We start from the raw sequence: 27243 nt of genomic DNA, 5'->3' as shown, positions 1-27243 counted from the left end.
CCAGTTTGTTTGGGTAGCAAGATAGAATAGAGAGTCTAAGGGGACTGTCTGTAACTCCATGGTAAAACTGGTATAGTGGTCCAGGAGTTCACATTTGTCACTGACTTGGTGAAATCTAATTATAGACACACCACCAGTTTGGGGTGTCTGCCCTGTTTTCTGACTGTTTGCCCTGAGGCAGGCACTCAGTCATGAGCCACTTCTCACTGCGTGACAATACCAGTTCTGCTTCCACTCATCATTCTTTCTCGGTATCTCTTAAATCTTAATCTTTGTTAATAAAACAGCATTTGTTTTCACTGCAAGTAGATTACAGTACTATTATAAAGGACCTGATCCAAGTTGTGCCAGTCAAGCTGTGTGTACACTGTCTTGCTGGGGGGGCAGCTTACCTGGTAATTGCTCTGAGTGTCCAGTGATGGGCTGGAGTCTGCAGGAAGCGCTCTGAGGACACGGAGGTTAGTGTGTATCTAGCAATAGCCTGTACCATGAGGGTGAGGTCTGCAGAAACCTGCAAGTCAGTGCTTGTGGGGCCAGAGACCGCTGGTTTCAGCAAGCTGAACCACACCAGACTGTTACAGGCTAAGGTGAAGTACTGACCAGGTGCTTCACAACCTTGAGTACCCCAGGGAAGCGACAAAGAAATTTACTGTTACATGACTCAAGAGGCCTGCTACTTAAATACCTTGTTGGTCTCATTCAACAGCCAGCCAAAGCCCTTTACTCCAAAGGCTGCCTCACTGGGAGAAACATCTAGACATGTGACTGGCAGGCCATATACAGAATGGAGAACTTTGCCCGACTCTTTTGCTTTCAGGAGGTAGACCATATCTTCAGCAGCTGCTATAGTCACTGGACTCCCAACAACATCTGGAACCAGGTGGAGAAAGTTGACCTACAACAGCACAGACATTTCTTAGTTTTTTACACTTCAGTTGAAAATTCCTTTACATTGTAATCAGAAATACACAGCATGGCCATACGCTAAACAGGGTTCTTTAATAAATGAATTAACATACTAAACATGTCTAAAACCACCTTCTTGGAACCAAGTTTCTTTTGTTTTTTTTTCAAATAATGTTTGATTTTTGGTCTATTTGTAGGAGTCAAACCTCCAAAATTCAACAGAATACTACTACACATAATATCTTTCATTTAAGACTCTCAGGATGTGCACATTTATTAAAAGAAGAAGAATTATTCATTAAGTCTCATAACAGGCCTAGAAAATAGGTACACATGTGACACAAAAGCCCACTGGTGCCAACAGGCAACGGGTTCACTGTTGTGTAACAGCAACTCCTACCGGGTCTGAAAAACTCACTACACCTAGCACACCACTTTCACAGTATTTATCCATAAATAATGTCAAGTGAGGTCTCTAATAAAAGCTTATGTCATACTGATCCTCATAATCATTGTGAGATGTATGGATGGATGACACTGAAAGGTTTTAAAGTCTGTCATCAACCAAAAACAGGTTTCTTCTAGACAGTAGATAAAACATGTACACCTCTATCTCGATATAACGCTGTCCTTGGGAGCCAAAAAAATCTTACCGCCTTATAGGTGAAACTGCATTATATCAAACTTGCTTTGATCTGCCGGAGTGTGCAGCCCCGCTCACCCGGAGCGCTGCTTTACCACGTTATACCAAGGTAGAGGTGTATCTGTCAAAATGTAAATTAACCATTGTAAGCTACTACAATGGAAGCCCCATTTACATGTGAAGTCAACAGGGGGATGGGAAATTAACTGGGAGACAAGACTGAAGACTTAACCACAGGGAGTTGCTTTGTCTCTGGGGTCAGACAAAGAACTTTGGGGAACATAAGAAGGAGGCAAAAAGATATTTTTTTTCCTGCACCTGGGGATTTAAATGGACAGCACTTTTACATTCATGAAAACAGGCTCTTAATCAAGCTCAGCTGAAATGTTGCAAAAGACATTTAGGGTGAGAGAAGTTCCTTTAGACAGATGATTAGCCTGTTAAAGTTAAGTTTAGTCTCTAAGATCAGTGTTATGATTTTGTTTTATGTGTTACCTTTCTGCTTCCATTATCCTTACTCACTATCTCTTAAACCTTAACCTTAGATAATAAACTTCTGATTGGTTTCACTATAAATCTCTCTCAGTACTGTGATGTTATACAGAAGTTGATCCTGAATTGAACCAAAAAGGCTGATAAGCACACAGTTCCTCTGGGGACAGCTAACCTGGCATTTCTGTCAATGTTCAGAGGATAAGGGGCTGGATACTACAGGGAAAAGCTTCAAATGGCCTCGGGAACTGTGTCGCTCCTACTATTACCCTGCAAGGCAAAGTCAGGGCTGGCAGAGCCCAGAGGAGATTGTTTGGGTGGCTAACAGACTGGAGGTGTCAGGGAGTTACCCAGGCAAGCACAAGTGAGTTTCTTTCCTGCTGGAGGCAACTCTCAGTCCTGTGCACCTCAAGAACTATCACCACATATTAACAGAGTCATTTTACAGATGGGGGAAACTGACGCAACACGGGGTTACATCATGTGACCTGCACAAGGTGACAGTAAGTCAATGGAAGAGCCAGGAATGGAGCCCAGGAGACCTGACTTTCAGTTCCCTGCTAGAACCACTAAGACCACAGAAACGTTGCTAGGTTAAAGTAATGTGCTGGTGAAACTGGTGAGGGGTTCTCAACCTGGGGGTCACACTCAGGTGTGGGGAATCGTGGTCACTCTGCTTTTCCTATACTGCTAAACAGGAGAGGAGTTGCTGGAATTTCCAGTATGAAAGGGTTGAGATCCCCTGAAACAGATAAATTGCATGCAGTGGTTTCTAATCCAACCTTAGAGACAACTGACAATGTCTTCAGTGTTTCTTTAAAATATTAGAAATTGGTATTACATACGGAGGAAGGGGAAAGAATACTGAAGGTGGATATCTTTCTGTATATCCACAGAAATAAACATGATTGAGAACTTCACAATTACATGACAGGGTGACCCAGTTCCAATGGAGTTCTTTCTTTGTTGTTTTAATATTTTACTAGAAAACGTGTCAAAATTGTTGGCTTCTTTGTTCTGTTTTTAAGTATTCTACGGATGTTTCCATTTAGAAGATGGGGAAGTTGTATTAAGGTTTGTTTAAATCAGAGCTCTATAGCCATTTGCTGTACAGCCAGTTTTCTTGTACTGATCGGAAATCAGAAGATTTATACTTTAATACGCTCATTTGCTCCCTCACACCATTTAACAGACTTGGCCCATAATAAACTTTGGATTTTTAAAAAAGAAAAAATAGCCTCAGAACTCCATAGACAGAAGGTGTAATCTAAAGAAGCTGTGCAACCAGTTACAACTTCACAAGTGACAGCATTAGCTAGCTTGTGATATCCTGCCTCAGAACTAATCAGCTAGTGTTGATCTGAAATTCTATGTGAGAAAACCTTGATCTACAAATGAGCCAACTTAGTTTAATGTTGACAAAAAATAATTAAAAAACAACAAAACCTCCCACACCATATGGGCTCAGCTTCATTTTCACTTGTAGTTTAGGCCAGGATTTCATCCTAGCTCTTCAGGGATGAAAGACATGCATTAACTCACTGCAATACCAGTTAGCTGCTAATGCTCTCACATAGTTCATGCAACATCGTTTTAAGGTCATTGGAAGATCCCTCTTGGCCAGGAAGAATTCAGAGATCTGGAACACTTGGAACCAAACTGACCAGCCGGAAAATACTCACCAATTTCTGGATTTCAAACTGTGCAATAGTTTGCCAGTATCCTCTGTCATCAGGGCTTTCCACCTTGACCTCGAAGCCAGATGCAGTTGCTATGACTGCACCCTCCAAGCTAAGGGTAAAAGCCTGTATCCTTTGATTGTGCTGGTAATGATAGATAGGTTCACGCCCTATCATGAGACTCCAAACATTAACAGTCCCTGCATATAAAAGGCAAAACAAATGATTCTGTTACCCTATTTCATAAACAAAAGTAGCTTGAGGATGGTAGCATCTGTGTATTAGTGAAATGGGTTGGCACACAGGAGGCAGGTCCTGGAGCACCTTCAGGACTCACTCCCTACAGCCACTAGAGCTCCAGCACACTGCAAAGTAGTGCAGAGTGGGCTCTAGTGTGGGTAATAACTGTTCTTGCCCTGAGCAAGTCTTACATTGTGACTTTCAGAGAATATTGGTATGTGCCTTAACCCTGCTCCTCTCAATGCACTAGGGATGGAACTAACCATTCGCAAGAACACAAGGAGTTCCAAAAAAGAGCTGCTAATATAAGACTTATCTACTGTACACTTACCTTCACTTAACGGCAAGGAACTAGAGTATCAAGGAAAAGCCAGGTTAAATGCTTTAAGTGACCTCTCCCTCACATTCTCTCACTCAAAGTGTCTTTGCATAGGTTTTCGATTGTGCACAAGGGGACAGGATGCGAAATTTCAGTGCCCTTCTAAAAGTGGAATCGAGGGTCTTATCCTAGCAGGGCAGTTACATATAGTATGCAACCAATGCTTAAATTCCAAATCTTGATGTTTCAGAGACTGGGGGAAATGCAGAGAAGATTATTATTTTTTGAAAGCTAAAGAGCACAGTATCCCAGGCTAGGGAAAAGGAATGTTGCTCCTTTTAGTGGTACAGATAAGCGAGTAACAGGTTGGCAATTGCACTGGCTTGTGGCATAAATCAAAAGAATTCCACTTAAAAAGTAAAGTACATAAAGTCAAGCGCTTTAATTTCAAATTACAAGAGTAAACTGGAGTTATCAGTGTACTACAGATCAGCAGGGCTGAACTCTCAAAGTGAGTTACAGCTCACTCCCAAGCTACTCCTGCATTGAAACGGAGCAGCAATTCTTCAGCCTGACAGACAGGATCAGAGCTGGAGAAGCTTTCCCTCTACTTGAGCATGGCCATTAATGATGGAATGATTAATGGTGGCTACTACTTCAATAGGAGACATAAAAGCTCTGACAAGCAGCTGTGGACAGGCACCCATGCCAGTTTACAAACGCCTGTCCCGTGTCCCAAAGGAGGCAAGGCGAGAGTGTGGTAATGAAACTGCTCATAGTGGAAATGGTATCTAAATGAGTTTAAATTGATTTATGTTCACTTTTGTTAAGATTATTTGGTATCTTGAAAGTGCAACCACTATAAAATAATGCAGACAATCCTTAAGGCCTCTGTCTAATGGCATTCCCGGAGAATATTTATATTCCTCGTCATGGGAATGAGAACCATAATGGAGACCATTTTTGTTTTATTAGGGATGCATATTTAAATTAATCTGCTATTTGCCTAAATAGTTAGCCGTCTCTGTTTGTGTGCCCAAAGCCAAAACTGCAATTAGGCTTCCATTAAAAAAATAAGTCCCAACTAAAACTGTCCCAGTGGAGTCGTAAGGGCTCAGAGCAGAACTTTTCAAAATTACTTCTTAGCCTAATGGCAATTATGTTAATTGCTTGAAAGGTAAATAACTGCTGAATTGGTTTTGCAAAATAGAACATTAGCACATGCCACATGCATACTCATGCTTAAAACAAGTTAACAGGTTTAAATGGATGGTGTAGACCAGTGTTTCCCAAATTTGGGACACTGCTTGTGTAGGGAAAGCCCCTGGTGGGCCAGGCCGGTTTGTTTACCTGCCGCGTCCACAGGTCCAGCCGATCGTGGCTCCCACTGGCCGCAGTTCGCTGCTCCAGGCCAATGGGAGTTGCTGGAAGCCGTGGTCAGTAAGTCCCTCGGCCTGGAGTAGCGAACCACGGCCACTGGGAGCTGTGATCAGCCGCACCTGCGGACGTGGCAGGTAAACAAACCAGGCCTGCCAGGGGCTCTCTCTACACAAGCAGCATCCCAAGTTTGGGAAACGCTGGTGTAGACTATTGTTTGCTTTGGAAACTGTAGCTTGTGATCATAAAGACTTAATGCTTTTGTGATTTTTGGTTACCTCACTTTATAGTGACCAGCAGGTCCACATTTCCAAACTGGTACAACAGGGCTGAAGTCTGACCTCAGGCACTTTAGATCAGCTACTGAGTACACCAATATTGTGCTTAGTTGGTTTTCAAGAAAGGAAGAGGTACATATTTCTGAGTATCCAAACTGGACCTTTAATTAGATCTAATCTGTTTCATTTGTAAACTTACCTGGGCAGGGCCCTGTGTTCATATTTTTCTGCTGAAAACCTATTCCACTTTTAGCACTCTACAAACAAGAGCACTGAAACACTGGCCGCAGAAGAGTATAAAATAGAAACAGAGAGTGAACTGCTTCTCTTTTCATAAAAGAAATGTTTTGCCTTAAACTTGGGGGTTTATGCAAGACAGCATGAAGTAAGCCCACCACACAGAAGACTGTTCTATCCCATGAATAAAAGGGAGAACTCTGGGATTCAGTGTTTTGGTCTCAGAGTTTGAGAAGCAAAAACCATTTCATTAAAATGTTTATGGCACATGGCATCCATTAAAACCAGAAAAGGACAAATCAATGTACATAGTATCAATGTACATAGCATTTTACCAAATATTTAAAAGACAAAGTCTCTGCCCCAAGATGCTTACACTCCAAATCAGAAAAATAAAATGCACAGAATACCTGTTCCAGCACAAGGGGATATGCAGACATCATTGGTAAGATCAGAGAATGACGGTTTTGTGAAAATACAGGATTCCAGGTTTGTTTTAAACTGTCAAGCCAAGAATTAGAAGATGACTAAGGCAGCAGTTTGGAGGATGAATGCACAATAATATAGGGAGCAAGAGCCAACTAGTATTTTCTTTCATTATGAGTGAATTGCATATCATGTGCACACCTCTGTGTGTGTGATGTCTGAGAAACATGTATAGGGCTTGCTTGGTTCCAGGGAACAGTTAGAAAACGCTTCCCTCAGGGGCACCAACAGATATGGATTATACAAGCTCTAAAGCAGCATTGCTATGAAGCAAAGAAATGGGAGCGCAGGTCCTTACACTCCAAAGCACCAGAAAATTTATTAATTAATGGGCAAGTCAGCCTTTGCTTTATTCACTCACATTGTATTTGATGGGACAAAATGGGGAAAAGCCATTTTTATAGTTGAAATTATCTCTGCTGAGATAACACACATTGTAAAGAAATATTTTTTAAAATAAAATATTAAAGCAGAGGATTTGCCAGGTTGGATGACATCATTGATCTACCCAGTCTGTCTTCCTGCCTCCAGCAGTGGCCAATATTTCATTCCCACACAAAAAGCTTTGCTAAAGTGAAGTTAAGGTTGCAAGCACACAGCAGTGTTTGAGCACATATTAACTTCCGAGAACACTACAGTTTAAAAAATAAAAATCCATCAAATGTTAGAAACACACACAATTGTGAGTAAGAATGGCACTTCCACAACAAGCCAGAGTCACATCACACCCTTAACTCTGCTCCAGTGGAGCTGTGACAGTGCAGTATTCTCAGACTGACTGAGAAACTACTGCATACTTACTTTCCTTTTTGGCTTAAGGAGACAGATGTTCAGTTGGATTGTGTAAGTGTGAGTAGTCAGTTAAGAGCAAGATAGTGCAGCTGTTAATTTGTGCAGCTGTTAATTTGTGATATTACAATCATTGCACTTACTTCCTGATGATCACCTAGTATTAACAACCACTTGCTGCATTATGCCTCAGAGTGTAAGCTATCTGGGGCACAGTCTGTCTTTTACTCTGTTTGTACAGGGCCTCACACGATGCAGCCCAGATTCGGACTGAGGCCTCTACATGCTTATTTAGAACCAGACAACCACACAGGTTTTTCCCTGAGTAAGAAGCTGAGTGAGATGCTCCCTATTAGCAATGGAAGCTTCCCACGCAACTAATTTTATATTTAGTTTCACATATATTTGCCTCTGGTGCCAAGTATGATGCTTTACCACCATACTAACTTGAACTGTTTTCACATCTATGCTCTAATTTCATGACGTTGTAGGCCTGCATAAGCAGACATGCAAAATACTCATGTACATTTTTAAGTGTTACATTGCAACTATCTGCAAAGTGTGGGCTTGTCTATGCTGGCAGAGCCCCCTAGTGGAGATGCATCATAAGCTGATAGAAGTTCTGCCGACATAGCTACACCACCTCCGCAAATGACATTAGCTAAGCTTACAAAAGCACTCTGTTGTTGGCACAGTTTTATCTTCACAAGGGGCTTTGCTGGCATAGCTATGTTGGCTAGAGACTGTGATTTTCTTCACAGTCGTAGCTGATATAGCTATGCCAGCAAAATTTTGTAGTGTAAACTAAGCCTATACCAGTGTGCGTCGCATCTCCTTGTTAGTAGCTAATCAAAATAGGGGATAACTGCCTACTACTGCTACCAGCTAATAGTTAACGCATTAGTTTAAGTGGAAATGGACTGTGATTAAATCTAATGATACCAGGTTGAAATATTGCTTGATGAACCATGCTGGGGGTTCACTTAATCAGCTCTTCCTCATTAAGACAATACTGTGCAGCTATTGGTTGCTGGTAACCTTGTAGATCGAGACGTAGGCCAGTCTAAATGTACATTATCTGCAAGGATCAAAGCAAGAAATCATCCATATAATTCCATTTTAGAACAGGGAACCTGGACATTGTGGTGGGGATCTTATTCTCTCACTTCAGCTTCAAAGCAATGCAGCCATGTGGGACTGCTGAAGCTAATGTGATTTACAGGCTGGTTTTTTTGGGGAGGCTGGAGGGAGAGGTTTTAAATGCAATTGTTCCTGGTAGTTCTCATCTATTCTGTTTAGGAGCCCAACTCCCACCTTTCCTATCCTGATCCAAGTTAATTGAATGTAAAACTTTTTATTTTTAAATACTGTATTTTATTTTCAATAGGGGAAAACAGGAAAAAATTACGAACTGAAAACTCATGTTATCTGGAATACTAGCTACACTATCTACTATCTATGATATTGCCTGGAATTATAGGGAAACAAACCATTAATGAAACATGAGTTTTTTTTAAAAATAGAACTGGCCCAAAGTCTCAAACTTGTTATCTTGAATCCTAGACTTTTGCCAAAAAACACTAGTAGACTGAAATGATAAACAGCAAGATCAGATATCATTCAGACTACTAGGGCTAGAAATTAACACTGAATACAATTGGAAAGTTGAGATTCTCATCATGGCTCAGTGAACAAGGCACAGAACTAGAAGTAAGAAAACTTGGATTCCGTTCCCAGCTCTGTGACTCGTTGGAGTTAATAAACTATTCCTTATTTCCTTTTTCCCATTTGTAAGATGGTTATAATTATACTTATCCCTTTACTTGGCAACCACAAAATAGAAGGGACCTTGGCCAACTAGCTTCAGATGTTCAGCAGAGAAAATTTGAAATTTCAGTTAATTCCAAATCACCAAAATGAGAGTCTTATTTGTAAAGCGTAAAATCAAAGTTCAATTTACATACCTTTCACCAATGAAGAGATACAGTAAATTCACAGCAACATTTACCCAGGCCCCCTTCTTCCTTAAAGCATCTGCAAGCTACACTATTTGTGTTGTAACTATTTTGTGGCATGTTCTGGAACTTAGAAGCGTGCTACACATAGAAATGGAGTGTTTTGGTGACCAGGTCTGATATTACAAATACAGGGTGCTTGGTGGATGAGGGAATGGCTCTGAGAGCCTCTCACTCACCATCTTGACTACTGAGATATCAGGTTTTCAGTTCAAAAGCAGCACTGCCTCAATTCCTAACAACATAGCATGCGTATAAGCAAGTGCATTCTGATCACTGCAGAAGTCACTTTCATTTGTTCTATACCAATCTATGACAAGTACTATTAGCTACTGCTGATTAGGTTTCAAAATATTAACATAAATGGGGGCAACATTATTTCCCTTCTATACCCACAGACAAACATGACAGCTTAAGTCTTAAAGGTGGTACAAAAAGCATGTTCCCATTTTACACCATAGAAAGTTTCCAAGTCCAACTATGAGAATCTGGGAGAGAGGGGGCAGTTTAAGTAGACTTCAGTTCCCCCAAAGCAGTGGCTTACGGCCAAAGTCAAGCAAGCATGGAGCAGATGGAGTCCTGGCAAGGCCGCTACTGTCCCTGCATTAGCAGCATCTGCTCATTACCCAGAACTCTCGCCTGCTTTATCTAATGCTCCAGGAAAAGCATTTTGATTTGATTCATTTCAGTACGGTAACGTGCAACACAATTAGTGGTAAAATCAAACTGGAGGACTGCCAGTGCTGACAATAGGAAACAAGGCAGAAGAAATACGAGGCCAGTGGGTTGGAATTCAAAACCCACAACTGTGGATCAAGTTGCCAAATCTCATTGCCCCAGGTGTACATATAGTGTGCCTACTGGGCACAGAGAGTGGAGGATAGAACTTAAATGTTCTCCCAGTACAGTTTTTCCATCTACCTTTCCTTGCATCTGGTTCCCCTGTGGTTGACTCCCATTGAATACCCCAGGGGTGCAGTCACAAGGACTCTCAATTCAACTCTTCTTCAGTGCAGTCAGAGCCAGAATATACTATAGCATGCAGGTACAAATTACCGACAACCTCCATACAAGACGAACCCTTTGCTCGCTATATTTCTTATGCTTTAGGAACTATTAACAACTGCTGAACTGTAATAAAAAAGACCCCCAAAACATATGGAGATATACCTATTTCAGAGAACTGGAAGGGACCTTGAAAGGTCATTGAGTCCAGTCCCCTGCCTTCAGTAGCAGGACCAAGTAATGTTCCCGACATTCTCCCTCTCCCCCCCAAATGGCCCCCTGAAGGATTGAACTCCCAACAGTGGGTTTAGTAGGCCAATGCTCAAACCACTGAGCTATTCCTCCTCCCAGGTCACTAATACATATCACTAATACATAGTGCTATCAGCAGATGTTGAATAAGCAGAATCTGCCTGTTAGTTCTTCCATGCAATCAGATGTCAGGGACATCACTGCTTGAGCTCTGTTGAACTGAGAGAAACTGATGTTATCTCAATGAGTCTGCTAGCCATGGATTCTCTGCCTAACAACACCATCTCCAACACTATGGTGTTTGTTTTCTCTATATTAGTCAAATGTACAAAATGAAAGGAAGAAAAAGCTGGAAAAATACAACAACAACAACAAAGGCATACACTAATTCAGGAAGTTTTTGTCATTTAGATAAAAAATAAATTCTCTCCATTAAACTGTAAATATAAGCTTTGTCATTCATGTTAGTAAACAACTGCAAAACAATAAAACATGCTAGTGCATATGGAAACTAAGCTATTCTGACTGAGGCTCTCAAATCAGAATAATCACTGACCTGTCACAAAATCCATTCAGCAATATGCCCAGCAGAGTTAAGACATACAGGTTTACTCATGACAGTTACTTATTCTCACATTGTAACATACAGTTCAACACAACAACCATGAGACAAACAGATAATTAGACTTTTAATCACTGGAAAGACTAAAACACAAACTAAAATAAAACCAGAGAACTCTGCTCTCTTCACTGCTTGCACAAACTGGATAGAAATCTAGACATCAAACCACCTTATGCTATATTATCCAGTGACTTAAATAACCAAGCTCAATTTATAGCTGTTAATTACAACAGAATGGCTGCTGTGAGGAAATATCCTATTAACAGTTTCTGGTGACAATAAACAATGACAGAGTTCACACTGCAACAAACACTATAATCCAAATACTTTGTTTCTATCAGAGGTTTTGCTTGTTTGTTCTTAAAAAAAATTAAAAATAAATATATAGATTTGATTTGGCTGTCATACTTCAATTTCGTTCCCACCTGCCAGCTGGTGATATTACAGTGTATCAAAATCAGCACTAATACCACACAGCTCTGTAACTTTATCAGGTTTTGGTTCTGACAAGATGAGAGGAATAGGTCTTTTTTATGTCAAATCACGTCACAAGTTACATGGAGAATGGAGGATACAACGGTGGTTAGCTTTGCTTGGAATACTCCTACAGCAGAATCCCAATTAATTGAATCCACCTCATCCAAGCCTTCTTTTTCTCATGACCTGCCACCTTGTGTCTTTGGTCTAGTTACTCTTTGCCTCAACTCCATATCACTCACACACATCTGATAAATCCTGAACAGGAATAGATCATTAGGATTAGAATATATTCCCATTAAACACACTATTAGGCTTTTTTATTTTTATTTTACAAGTAAGTGTACATGATAAAATAAGCAACTGGTATTGCTTACAAATTTTTTTTTCCCCTTCTTAGCCACATATTGTAACCCAACATCAGTAAAGGAAATGTTCTTTACATATACCCTATGTATATTCTATCCAGGGAATTAAGAGTGAAGATGCAGAATTCTGATTAACCAGGCACTGAAAGTTTAGCCATAGTCCCATAAACATGCCTCAGGGTGCTCTAAGAAAAACAAGGCTGTAGGAAGAATATTTTACAGCAAACAATTTATTTGCTTAAGACGGCTTGGTTGGATCTCCGCCTGGCACTCAAACCCTGTGCAGCAGTTCCAGTAGAAATTACACATCAGTTTTAATGGGTGCTATGTTCCAGTGCCTCCTAATGCATTTATGGTTATTGGCCAACTTTTTCACATAAAAGCAAGCGTGTGTGCAAGCGTGTGTGTATACAGAGGATTATAGACACACAAAAAGCTGAGCACAGCTGCTTCATTTTTGTAAAGCTTTTGTTAAAAAAAAAAATAGGGAGGAGAGTTGTGGTTACTTACCATCCTCATAAGCCGCTACAGCCAGAGAGCTGTTTATCCTCACAAAGGAGACATGTGGCTGAGGTCCAGGATCAGCAGAGCCATGCACTGGTTCCAGGATGGGGGCCGTATAGTCCCAGGTGCGGGTGTCCCACAACCTCACATCTCCTGATGTATATCTGGAAGAGCAGGATGTTATTCATTCCAAAAATATTTGAAAAGATTTGGAAAAAGAGAGATGGGAGTAGGAAAGCGGAAACAAAAAGAGCCTTAAAACCAAACCCCACAGCAATGGGACTCATTCTGTTTAAGTCCACTGCATGGCAACATCACGAAAACAACTTAGATACTGAGTCTGATTCTCCTCTCACTCACTCAGGTTTTATGATGGCATAATTCCACTGATTTCAACGGAATTATTCCTAATTTACACCACTGTTCAATACAGAATCAGGTCCATTAAGACCTTCAAACAGTCTAGAAATAAATGTATTAAAGTGATCCCCGCTGTAGTTCTAGAAATATAGCAACAACATACATTAACTTTCTAGAAGGGGCGTAAGGGGAGATGAGCACAGGGGGAAAAAACAAATGAATCAGTGCTCATTATATCACACTATAAATGGCAAAACATGTATTGTAGTTTATGAATCAACCCTCTTTTGTCCTTAAGTCCTGCCTTCACTGCAAAGGCCATGTACACAAATTTTTAATCAACAGCAGTATTTTTACACACACAAAGGACAGACACTGAAAACTAATGCTTTCTGTAGGCACAAGCTTTCCAATGCCTCATCCATGCATCAAAGTTGCCCAAGTAAAGTCCCTGAAGGCTAAGTGATTTGTTCATACAATTAAGTCCTGCCTTTAGAATCCAGGCAGTGCTGCCTTCTCACAGAAAGCTCTCTTGCTGAAACACGTGACAATCTCTAGTTTTACTCCACTTAAGAATACAAAAAAAACCAAACAGGCCTCTCAGATTACACAAGCCATACCTAACAGATGAATTAAGGCCATAAAACTGAGAGTGGCACAGAACCTGACTTTATAGGGTGTGTTCTAAGGCACTGACCATAAAACTGGGGGTGTGGAAGAAGAGAGTAATGGATGCTATATGCAAAGTGGAACAGTCTGAAGAAAGGATGTAAGACGACTATCCCACACACCGGCTCCCTTACCACTGGTCAAAGAGCAGTATCAAACTGGAATGGAAAAAATAAAGGAATGGTGCACTTTCGTGTTTAATATGGAATCACAGTAGGACTGCAACAATGAAAGCTCTAAAAACAGTTTCTTTAGAGGCAGAGAGTGTTTTACAAATAAAAGACAAACCCATTCTCATCAATTTTGACATCCACCCTAATTTTTTGCAGAGGAGTTTCTTTTAGAATTAAATTTTTCATTAGACTGAAAGCTCTTCAGGGCAGAGGACTTGGATTCTCCTTGTTTATAAAGTGCACAACACTCTTCCTGCTATATAAGTAAGAGAAATAAATACTACTACTGATAAATGAGAGGAAGGATGGTCTTGTGGTTAAGGCACCGGACATGCCTACACTAGCACTTATGTCAGCAAATTTCTTTTCTTCACACTCCGGAAATACAACACACACACACCGAGCAATATAAATATTGCCAGCGTAAGTGCCTGTGTGCACAGTGCTATGTCAGCGGGAGAGCGTCTCTCGCAAACATAGCTACCACCCCTTGTTGAGCTGGTTTATGTCAACGGGAGCGCAATCTCCCAGCAGCATATCGCGGCTATACAAGTGCTCTTACAGTAGCACAACTAAAACAGTACAGCTGTGCCACTGTAAGCTTCTAAGTGTAGACATGGCCTAAGACTCGTGAGATCTGGGAAATTCCCAGCTGTGTCACAGATTTACTGTGTGACCTTGTGCAACTCATTTAATCTCTCAGTGCCTCAACTCCCCACCTGCAAAATGGGGTTAATATAGTTTCCCTTCTCCCACCTTGTTTGTACAGATTATGAGCTTTTCGGGACAGAAACTATGACTTATGATGTTTTCTACAACACCAAGCAGAATGGGGCACCCATCTCAACTGAAGCCTCTATGTGCTATTGTAAAAAATATGTTTCTACTATTATTAATTTGTAAGTAACATTAAGATTCCCCGCCCAGAACATAATATTTTAGAAAGTTCTAGCTTAATCAGACAGACCATTTGGGGCTATGGCACTGACCAAATAATGTCTTCTCCTTTTCCTGGAAATTGTTCTAGTTCCACACAACTCAAGTGATTGGATATAAATCAACAGAAAGCAATGGCTTCTCTTCCTGTCCCAGATGGTCTCCATTGAGATCATGGCTCAAGCAGCTCTCTCCCACCACCACAGAAAAACTAGCAGCACCCCCACACACACCTTCTCATTGAGCCACTTCCCCCATTTCTGCCAGAAGAGTTGGACCAAATGACCAAGACAGACTGTGTGCATGTGGGGGAACGTCTCCAGAAGATATGAAGACAGCAAATCCATGAATGGAGGTGGAGGGGTGGTGAAATGATTATCTTGTCTCCAGGGCCCAAGACACCAAGGCCAAAGCTTTCAAAATTGTCCACTGATCTTGAATGTCCAAATCGAGTCACCTTCAGCTGGATTTTCAGAGGCACTGAGAATCTGCAGCTCTCATGGTCTTGAACTGGAGTTGTGGGTGCTCAGCATCCCTGAATGTAATCATGCACAACAGGCCTCAAGTTGGGCACCCAAAAATCAAGGCACCCAGAATAAATGACCTCCGTCTCCTAACAGAAACTCCTGCTAATTGAATTTCCCCACTCAGAAGCAGCAAACAATAGATGTTACAGTGTTTTTCTTTCAACAGCAGAATCCTAACTCCTCAGAAAGAGGCACTGGAGTTGAGCGTAAATCTTCATCCACTGCATGAGAGAAGCAGGCAGCAGCCAGTATTCACAGCCTCAAGCATTAAAAATTTTAAGTCAGGACCCCATAATCATGAGATCTGAAAAGTAATAAAGTCTGCATTGTCTTTAATTTTCCTTCTATTGTATGAGCACTAGGGATTCATGTTTCCAAGCCCCACTTACCTCCCAAACATGTGGGCTAAAAACATATCATTTTTTAAATGAAAGGTATGATTCTCCTGTAATCACATTACTCCAGGAGCTGGAGCTTTAAGAGATACCACATATCACTAGAGCTGACAGCACTGAGCAGCAGAATATTTACCTCCATGCTTAACAGAAAGAAAAACAGTAGCATCTCTCCCTCACAAATGCATACTTGTGGGCACTTATTCAGATGTGCAAATGTAAAAAGAAAGTGCAGGAGACAGAGGAGGAAAGAAAACAGAATTTGATATTCCTATAAGAACTATGGCTAACTTCTCTATACGCATGGAAGATAAGCACTCTGGGACTTGAAACACGCTACCACACATGAGGGAATAAAAATAGCTGATTGGCATTGGATTCCTTAACAGTGAAACTGCAAAGATTCCAGTGTGAAAAGGAGTTTTTAAAACAATTTTCCTTTAATGCTATTCTAAAGGACAATACAGTCTCAATGTTAGCTCCATAAACATTGTTAAAGTGTTAGAAGAAAAGAAAAGCAGCTTTTCTACTTAAAGCAATTCATTTTTACATCAAGGGATTTGTTGCACAAGGCAAAGTTTCATGTTCATGTGGCTGTTTTGCCAACCATAGGTTGGCTCAGCAGAATAGTACACTGTACAGTAAATAATCTGGTCCTAGATGATAGGAATGCTAGAATTAATCTATTAAAGATTCTTTCCCGCCTCCCCCCAGTAATTTTTAGGATTCTCATGCAAACCTTCTTCTGATGATTTATGCTAAACTGAGACCACCACACAATGAAGTCCTTTAGATACAGACCAGATATAGACAGTCTTAAGCCCATTCACATGTTGGCTTCTTTGCTGAGATTGCCAAAAAGGATGACAACTAAAGCTCAACTGGACTTCTTTATGTCAGGAAAAAAATCTAATTTATTTTTAATAGAGCAATAAATAGGTGCTATTTTCTATAGTATGGGTATCAGTCACCTGTTTTCTATTTTGCCCTTGCTGTTTTGTTGAATTCAGTAGTGAATTCATACTCACTTTCCATGAAACAGAGACATTTAAACACCTACTCCATTGAAAATAGTTTATTCTACAAGGCATCCTATGTTAAAGAGTGGCAGAATGTTCTGTATTTGCTCCCCATCCTTGAACATCACAATGCATTTCAAGATCCAGTTCCAGATCACAAATACTTTATTCACTCTCTGTGGTCTTGTTGAAACTTCTAAGAACCTTGCTTCTAGTTAATTCCCAGCCACACTTAGCACTCAACAAGCACCCACTTCCTGTGTCCCGTTCTACTACTTTGCCAATGGTGGTGAGAGAGCCTTTGCTTCTGAAACTCCTGCTAACCAGAAGAGCCCTTTCCTACCTCATCACTTAATATCTCTAAAAACAATCTTTTCTACCTTTGAATGTGTTAATGCCTTTCTCCTACTACTATTTATTGCAGAATATACTGAACATAACCTTCCATCACGATATTATTTATTCTGATACTACGTTTGGTACTGCTATTACCTAATTCTGAAATGCAGTCTGCAATACACCTCCAAGGAAGTTACCATATAAGAACCACCCTAGCTTGATCTGCTTGTGTTAACTAAACCAATTTTTAATCCAACAGTGAACATGTTACATTTAACATGTGCTTTACATCCAAATATTTTACAAAACATCAATTAATCCTTGAAACACCCCTTTGAGGCAGATAAGGATTATCATCCATATTTTATAGATGAGGAAACAGAGGCAGAGATGTTAAGGCTCAGATTTTTAAAGGTATTTAGGAATTGCTGTGATCAGCACTGTAGTGCTTAACTAATTAAGGAGCCTAAATCTCATTGTCACGAAAGAGTCAGTCTCTCAGAAGTTTAAATTCCATTTAATCTCTTTTGAAAATGGGATTTAGGCTCCTAAATCAGTTAGTCATTGAGACGATCAGTGCAGCAAAGCCTAAATACCTTTAAAACTCTAGGCCTAACTTACTAGCCCAAGACAAAAAGTGTTACAGTCAAAACTGAATGCACACCACACGAATGAGGGATTTTTTTCATCTGCTTACTTAAGGAAACAATAATTTAACTGCTTTTTACTGGCAGCAACTTTACAAGAAGGTAAGCAATAGTTTCCTCTCTCTCTTTTATAGTGGTGAAAGTGGAAGACAGGTGGTTAGAAAAAAAGCCTGTGGCCTGCTTCAGCTGGTATTCCATGCTGACTCAGCAGTGGGCACTGAAATGCAGCACATGTGGAAGGAAGTGGAGGTGTGGGAGTTGGACACTGTTCTAATGAAGTGGTACTGAAGAAGCAGACAATTTCATAAGGGCAAAACTGGGAAACTGGACAAAAACAAAATCAGATCTGAAAAAGCTTAACTACATTGGCTAGCAAGAGCCAGAACAAATTTGGGGAAGGGGGAGGAAGACTGATCTCTCTCCAGAGCCCCAGATGTCTTTATGGCTGCCTAATGACAATTACCTTCAAGCAATTAAGACACTGCTATCACAGTTGCATTGTTAGTAAGCCTTTGGCCCTCAGTGTTGATGGCTGTCTAATTAGTGTTTGTGTAAAGTACAACTGCAACTAATACATAAGCTAACAAATACACAAAAGAAAAACTGTTACCAGAAGCATTTTCAAAACAGTAGTGAATTTATTCATTCAGTCCATGGCAACAGTGCAGGCAAACTGTTTCCTTCTTAATGTTCTCAGTGCTGGCAGGACAGATTTTCACTCCAAACAAATAGGTCATATAGGCCATCACTTGTTTTCTGTTTCTCTAGGATGCTGGTATAGATCCTCGATTTGGGCTATCCCAAGTACATCATTCCATAGCAACCCGCTACCCTTGAATGGTTTAACACCACAGAACTCTGATAACCAGGCTCACAAATCAATTTACTATTATCATAATTCCTCTAAAGAATATGTAGCAAGAAAAAAGGGGAAAAATTGCCTCACAGTTAGGTTTAATTTCCAGAAGGCAAAGTCTGTTCTGTTTCCAGATACCTGTGGTGATCAACAAAACAAAACAAAACAAAACAAAAAAACCCAACAACTTTGTTTCAGGCAGTCAGTGACCATCTGTTAATACTCAAAAGATCTGATTATAAAATCCTTATTAAGTCACAACTCTTACTGAAGTCAGTGGGAATTTTGCTCAAGTAATGATCCACAGTCATAGCACCGAGTTTAAACAGGTGCCTGTTGATAAGCAAGTTAAATAATAATGAGCACTTTGTATTGTCATGCTGCACTGAACATCTCAAATCTTTCATCTTTATTCTACTAACAGCAATTAAACCAGTCCCTCGCGAAGTTAATGAAGGTTCTGTGAGTTCTGTCATAGCTTCTGTTTTTTTGTGGGGGCTGTTTTGGTTGGGGGGGGGGAATTTCTTTTTGAGAACAAGACTCCGTTAAATATGCAAATCCAGTCCACAAAAACCACAGCCGTGCTCATTTAAATTGCTCTATGTCTTCTTAGCTATTTATAATGGCACCAATATTGTAGTAGATGAATGCCTCATAGTCTTTAATGTATTTATCCTCAAGACCTGTGAGATAGGGCAATGCTGTTATACACATTTTACAGATAAAGAAATTAGGCATACACAGACTAAAGTGCTTGTCCAATCTGCTAAAGACAATTACCTTCCACAAAGCCCATATAACAAGGTGACAAATGATATATTCAGTTCCCAATACCTCATCAAAATTGTGACAAGTTAGGAGTCCATCAAAAAGCAACTCTCACACAGTGATTAAGCAGATTCTATGGTCTTGTCTATATTTAGACAGTTAAAACCCTGAAATCTTTACTGCTATCAGAAACAGTGGAAGCTGTAGCTTAGGCATAGCTTGGGTCTGTGTACCAGTGTCTTCTGACCCTGCACAGAGTAAGGTTAGATGACAGAGGGATAACAAGGTCCAATCCTTACCTGTGCTCCAGCTTTCTCTACTAGCAGTTATTTTTGGATACTAATTTTGCCACTGTAAACATAGTTTATTACATATATACATACATATGGAGAGAGAGAGAGAGAGAGAGAGAGAGAGAGAGAGACAAACAAACAGTTTGGCTAAATAATGACTAAGAGGACGGAGATGCAAAAATGGTCTACAGATATTTAAAGGATGTAAACACCAGGGGTGGGGAGGAATTATTTAGGAGGGCACAAGAGAGTATAACTAGAATAGGATGAAAATAAGAAAAGGAAATTTAAACTGAGTATCAGGAAAGGGGAATGGTGAAACTCTCATCACTTAGAAGAATGCTAGATAAGCTTGGGGCTGGGAGGTGAACAGCGCATGGAACAAACCTTGCAACTGGTAAAAGAGTAAGTTGAATTGTCTTTTTCATTTTTAATGTCCACAATTCCATCTCACACTTAGTTTTGAGTGGCTTATTATCATTCAAGACAGATGTCTCGGTGTACGGCCAAATGGTAAGTGAGGACCATTTTGGCATCAAGAGTGTGTGCAACTTTGTACCCAGCAAATTAATTGTGGGCATCACTTTGTTCCAATCCCTAGAAACCAGGGGCTAATAGTACACAATGACATGCTGTTGGAGAAGGCACAGAGTTCTTTTGTTGAGAATCTGTACTGGATGTAACAAAACAGCATTTCAAAATAGCAAGCAGAAATATTTACAAATGCTACTGATATTAAACAACTTTTCAATTTATTTACAAACAGCTTTACAAAAGCTCCTGTTCAGAGGCAGTTGGAACAAACAGATGTATTAAATAGCATGCAGGACATTTCTTGTTCAAAGCCAGCAATCTGCCCTTAAAAAATATTTTACAGCAAATTTGATTCTAAAATTTGATTATAATTCTTCCTTTAAATCCACGGAGAAACAGGGATTTTTGTTAGGAGGTAGTAGACTTCTATAGCATGTGAGTTTTCTACTTCAGTATAATCTTTGCTTGGTGTGAATAAGAAAGTATCCTGACAACCAATTTAATTAACAGTGCTGGACTGCCGCACAGCCTCTGAAACCATAGCTGATATTTACTTCACTGCCACAGTATCACTAAGCAGGGCTGTTGGTACTTCTGAATAATAGTTTCAAAAGGGGACAAATATACAATGTAAGAAACATATTGCTCAGACCTCAGTTGGGGACAAGAGACACATGATAGTTCAGTTTATGAAGATATGAAGTAATGTGTTCTTACATCAGCAAGATATGCAAATTTTAACACACTAGGTAAGAGGAGAAAGTGCTAATTGAAAAAGCTGTATTTGTAATAGCCCAGAAGGTATAAGGTTATTATAACTTTAAAATGAAATATATAAATTTGCTTCTCTTATTAAATATAATTTTAAAGCAAGGACAAACTAATCTAGCCCCAGGAGAAAATTGTGCTTTACAAAATGAAGTAAACTGTTGCAGATTTGGGAATATTAGACATCACAGCTGTTCAAAACAGCCATGCTCTCCTTGGAATCTGATAAAAGCTTTGGGTAAAGCAGCAACTTAATGGTCAGGCAAAATGGAGTGAGTAGGAGCTTCTACAAAGAGCCAGTCTCAGGTTTCTCCTGCCAGTTTCACCTGAAAGGCTCTTTTTCACTAGGTGGCAGTGAAGTGAATACACCTGTAACCTGAACTACCTCACATGTTTTGTAATCCTATCTGCACTTGTGATGTCATTTGTTTTCAACCCTCTGAAAGGTGACCTGCAAAACGAAACAATATTAAGCTTGGATCATTTTTGTTTCTCTATAAATTAGTGACAAAGACTTGAAAATTTTTTTGTCTATTAAATGTCTCCTTTATTTGTTTGTTTGAGGGAGTTTTGCATTCAGACCCTACTCCACCTGAAAAAGAATTACTGAAATGGTGACATCACAAGAGCAGAGTGTGAAATTGAACAATTAAAAAAGAGGAGGGATTTTAGTGAGTTTAACAAACAAAACTTTTTATGTGTTTTCAAATTTAATGACTAAATATTTTGGAGAAACATCTTTGTTACGTTTTCAAACATATCTGCTCCTTCAGTTCAGGTGTGATAAGCTACCAATATGCATTCTGAGAGGCATCTATTGAACCTTACAGCAAAACCAAATATTAGAGCAGAGCAGATAGGATAAAAAGGGAGCATCTTTAATGCAACAAACAAGCTAGGAGGAGAGACAGGATGTCCTGCAGGAACAGCTCAGGCTAAGGTTTATATTTGTTGCTCATAACTAAAAATAAAGAACGACTCCAGGATGTTGGGTGGCGTTTGGACACTAACTCAGCCTGTGCTTCATGTAATGCAGGGACTCCATACATCACACTCCTGGTTAAACTTTGTGCCTCGCAATGTGAAGTAGTGTCTTTAACACTTCACACACAAGTATGTGTAACCCTCACAAGATAAAACATTTCTCCCACTCCTTCTCCAACACAAAGAAATGTAAACATCAGAGGCCTCATCTCTTCACTTACCAGTTCTTGGAAGAGTGGTCTGTACAGTTTTCAAAAATACGTACAAGAGTAGTAAATGCAATGGCAAAGAAAGTACTATTTCCACAGACATGGTGTCAGGCGGCATAGAGAGAAAAAAAATCCTCAATAAAAGGAAGATCAGGGAGTTTTCTTTGTTGGTGGGATTTTTTTTTTTTGCGGGAAAGGACAGAGGAGGCAGACGCCACACCAAAGTGAGTATTAACATAAATGTAAAAGTTGAAAGGAGCCTGCAACACAGTTCAAGGATGCCTTCACCTAAGCATCCCACATATAGCCTATCAGGCAGCAACAAAACAACTGCTGTTGTACTACTAGAGCAGTGCTCTGTGATACTGGCAGGATCCTTTACCTAGAAACAGCCCACAGTCTAATAAACTCCAAATAACTTATCAAGTAGGGCTTTGACATTTTGTGCTTCAGGGATTCATTGTGCTAGCAAAATGGAGTGATTAACAACTGACAACAATGTCCAATAGGGTATATCAATACTAGCAAAGGAGATTAATGCAGAGATTACTGTGCAGGTATACGTAAGCTTAGATGATTGTGATTGATATTTTTAGAATACTGTAATGATGGAGGAAAGAATTGCTGTAGAACTCAGGTGTGCTACAGATATTTACGGCATAATAGTCAAACATATATTGAAAACTAATGTATTCAGAAAATTGTGAAACGTTTTCCATGCCAATTTATAAGTTACACATATAAGCTACTGCTTAGGTCAGTTCTGACCTTTACATTTTAACAAAAACTCCAATTATGTTTGAGAGACACTGGGGGTGGCTGAAAGCCCAGCGTCTCTGTAAGTGGATCCTCTGAGACAAGTAACTGTAGAAAGGCTGGTCTATACAACATTGATTGGGAGTGAGGTAACCACAAACATCACTGTCTCAAATGAAAAGGAATTCAAGGTCTGACCCAGAAAACAAGCATCGTAACCACTAGATAAAATTTTAATGATAAACACAAGATGCTCCACACCCAGGCCAGACTGAATTATCTGATGTCAAAGCCATAAATGCAAGTTTCTTCTAGAAAGAAGAGATCTTAGCAGCCTTCTTCAACCCACAGCTCAAGCTGTGCTAAATCAATCCTTGATATTCTGCCATCTTCTGGTTTGGGTATTGGCAGCAGGACAGAGAGAATGTGGAAGGCAGGGAGACAAATTACAGATTTCCCCATACAAGAGTGAGTTCCAATCTGTTCATGTTTGCTTCCTTACAGGAAGCAGGAAGACAATGTCTCAACCTACTTGGTTCCAAACGACTGCATGCTCCTGAATTAGTTTAGGCAGGTTAACAATAAAGTTTGCAAAACACAATTCAGGGTAACAGTGGTAAGTCACCCTCTTAGAATTGTCTGTCTATAGCTTTTTCAGATTCCTTTTCAGACAAATTTTAAAACCCTCTATGGCAAATCAAAGATGTACTATTTCATGTTCTGCCATGCAAGAGAAAGTATAGTGAACAATCTAGAGAGTTTGTATTTATTTCTTCCAGAGGGGTGATGAAGCTGAACCACAAAATGACACTAACATTTAGCACACTAAGTGCCACTGTTTTCAAAGCAATAAAATATTGATTCAAATGCCACTAATTACAAAATTATCTTTAAGGTAATAAAATAATCTTTAAATGTCCCGATCCTGTGAACAGTTACTCACATGCTGAACTTTAGGGACATGATGAGTCCCATTCAATTCACATGTGTAAAGCTAAGCATAAGTGTTTGCAGGGCTGGAAACACAATCATTAAATGTAAAAGATTATTGATATTTACACCCAGAAGTAAATTGACTTCTGTTAACCTCAGCTATTAAATTACTCATTCACTACTAGGATGCAACAGCTAAATATTGATCACTGGATTCATTATAGTTTTATGACTTATAAATCTGAAAGATGTGATGCCATTAACCACAATACTATAATGTTTTCTGTTTTTTTTTGAGGTTTTTTAATGATTGGAATCCAAGAACTACCTACTTCAATTAAAGCTGCATATTTAGGTACTTCTGTTCAACATGTGACGATGATAAGGTATTTATTTAGGTATTTAGATAGTTAGCAACTTGTAAGTTTCAGCTACTTTTCTGTAGATATATCTTGTTTTTATTCCTACTATTACTGAAGTTGATGGTGTCTGAGCTTGAAAGCTTGTCTCTTTCATGAATAGAAGATTGTCCAATAAAGATTACCTCACTCACCTTGCCTGTCTAAACATTTAAATAGAAACACTGCTATTAAAAAAGTAAGAAAAACAAAATCTGAAAATATCAATATACCAGGCCAAAGACCTTCTGAAATAAAACTTCTTAAAACTCAGACAGAAGGAACTGGGAACTGTAGGCTCCACAGACCCTCTGCTTTAAAAGAGCAGGAGAGCACAAAAGGAAAGATACTTGGAACAAAATGCCACAGACTTGAAGCTGAAGACACCGCATAAATGGCAAACATGATTACAGGCTGTGAAAGCAATACCAGTAGTCTCATTTAAATAACAACCATTCTTAAAAACAGCTGGGCAGTTCTGAGATGGTATGAAATTCTGTGCCATCTTGAAAGAACCAGGTCTTGAATGTCATTGGTAGAATGCCAGATGCATCTTCTCTTTTGGAAAATTGTATTAGATATCTGGAATACACTTGTGGGCGTGGTGATTTAAAGGGATGTTCTCAGGTAGCTTACATGCCAAACAAGAGTGACGTGCAGGTAGTAAACAGGTTGTTTGCAGATGGCTATAACTACATCAGTTTACACTCAGTTTCTATTGCTTCTGGTTGTGAAGAAAACCTTATAAACAGGCATGTAACAACAACGACAAAGCATAAACTTTGGAACACAGTAGTCCAGCAAGCAGTGGGTTCACAGCAAGTTCTGCAACTGTGGGATCACAAAATATATTGGGCCTGCTACTAGGAGCACAGCCACTTTGCTAGTGACAGACTCACAACCGTTGAGGTGACTGCAAAGGAACAGACATCATGACATTAAATAAAAATTACTAAGTTAAGAAAAGAAGAAAAACGAAGGAAGTTTAAAGAAAAGGAACAGGCTACAAAAGGGAAGCTACAAACAGAAACTGGAGTGGAGAGGGCCTTAAATCCATGAAATGAAAGACAACCCCAAGAAGAAGAGGGCCTTGATAAGCGTTTGCGTAACATCCCCTTTCCACTCATTGCCTTATGATTTAGATCTCAGCTCACACACACAGCCATACAATTCAAATATATGGCAACTTGCATGGGAAGCTTGTAAGAGTCCTCCATACTCAGATGATCTGCAGCAACCTTTATTATAACCAGCTGAAGAAGTTGGTATGTGGGGTGTCATTTTTACGGGCAGTTTTCTCTAGTCGCACCGCACATAAATGTACCACTAACATGAAGTGTTGCCATAAAACATCATATGTTGATGTGCTACGGGATTAAGACAGTTTGATGGTGTCCTCTAACTATTCCTACGACATCATTTCTATTTACTAGTGTGACTTCTTCTAAAGGGACAATCATTACAAAACCTGTGAAACATAAGTGTAAATTTAAAATCATACATCCATTGGGATAGTCAGGGTAATCTCATCAGCAAGTCTGGGATGTTCTAACAACCAGAAACACTTTCAGAGTACTGTACAGATGAATGCTCAGAGCAGAATAAACGGGGTGCCAATAAAGCTGGAAGAATCAAATACTAACGAAATTCCTGAAGACTAAGTCTTCAGGTCTGCATCTTAAATAAGGTCACATCATAACAAGGAAGTGCTTCCAGAAGTAAAGAAAAATAGTCCCACTGGAATACTCTTTCCTGTAGAAAACACAGGAATCTCCCCTGCAATTCAGGAAGAGTTGTTTTGGGGAAGTAACAAAAACTGCAGTACTATTTTCATTTAGGTCTGTTCTGCACTTAAATTCCAGGTGCTACTGCAACATAAATAGTTGTATTTAATAAGAAGATGCAAAGGTATATACAGAAATTACAATGAAACTAGACACCGTTTCAATTTATCTAAGTATTGCAGTGACCATTTCAAAATAGGCACAGCAATAACAAACAAGGAAGGTAAGTCCTTTCCTCTCTCAACATCCCAGCTCCTGCTAAATCATGTTGCTTCTTCCTGTCAAATATTAAGATGCCAGTCCATTCTTTTAATTTCAGTCCATTTGTTTCTATCTTCATTACTGAAAGCCTTGTCCATATCTCAGTCACTGTAACCCCTTCCTCTCTGGCCTCCCACTTCATTCACAACTCTCACCACTGCAGTTTATTCCAAAAATCACAGCTGCAGTTATCTTCCTTTCTTGCCACTTACATTTCATCATTCTCCCTTGAATTCATTGACCATTTTTTTTACTACGTCCAACTAAACATTTGTTCTCACGTTCAAGGCCTTACACATCCTTAAATCTGTCTCTTATGCCTTGTCTATACTAGAAAAGTCACCCTAGTGTATCTGCATTAGGGGCTCACACTGGTTTCACTGGTTTGATTTAACTAAATCTATCTTGTTCCCAACACTCCTCGCAGCCCTCTCTCCTTTCTTCATATCCTTCTCTCAATATTGGGTACTTTTTTTTATTATTAGTGACTATCATGCACCCAGCTGCACATAAAAGTCTTCTACACTTATTGTCTCTCCTTAAAAACCAGGAATCTTTCAGACCCTATGCGCATGTGTAATCTTCTTCCACTCTCTTCCTTTGCTTGTGGCCCCACACGGTCTTGTATTTGAGCTTGCCAATACTGTTTTTTTGTTTGTTTTTTGGGGGGCTGGGGTATTTTTGAGGGGGTAGCAATGGTGTAGCTGCACTAATGTAGATGCACTGCACTGGTGTAAAAAGTGACACACACACACACACACCAGGAAAGCTGAGCTGATGTAAAAAGTGACGTTTGGTGCAGCTTACCCCCAAGTAACTTTTTACATCAGTGCAACTCATCTACACTATGTGTTTATATTGGTGCAGCCACAAACAAACAAAAAAAACAGCAAAAGCAAAGCCTTAGTCAGTCTTACCCGTCTCAGATTGCAAACTCTTTCAGGT

General features: G+C 39.7%; 1 protein-coding gene across 1 annotated transcript in view; it reads right to left on the bottom strand.

Moving 5' to 3' along the window:
• The window catches only part of FBXW8 (F-box and WD repeat domain containing 8), a 68159-nt gene that overhangs the window by 25113 nt on the left and 15803 nt on the right, over positions 1-27243 (bottom strand). The window contains exons 5-7 of the mRNA XM_050924138.1: positions 12696-12853; positions 3724-3920; positions 686-895 (exon numbers count right to left, since the gene is read on the bottom strand). Of these exons, the coding sequence (XP_050780095.1) occupies positions 686-895; positions 3724-3920; positions 12696-12853 (565 nt within the window). The remainder of the gene's footprint in view (positions 1-685; positions 896-3723; positions 3921-12695; positions 12854-27243) is intronic.

The sequence above is a fragment of the Gopherus flavomarginatus genome, chromosome 15 (assembly GCF_025201925.1).
Source record: "Gopherus flavomarginatus isolate rGopFla2 chromosome 15, rGopFla2.mat.asm, whole genome shotgun sequence".
In the NCBI taxonomy this organism is placed as follows: domain Eukaryota; kingdom Metazoa; phylum Chordata; order Testudines; family Testudinidae; genus Gopherus; species Gopherus flavomarginatus.
The sequence above is the reverse complement of the archived record's forward strand: the minus strand, read 5'-3'. Positions and strand labels throughout refer to the sequence as shown.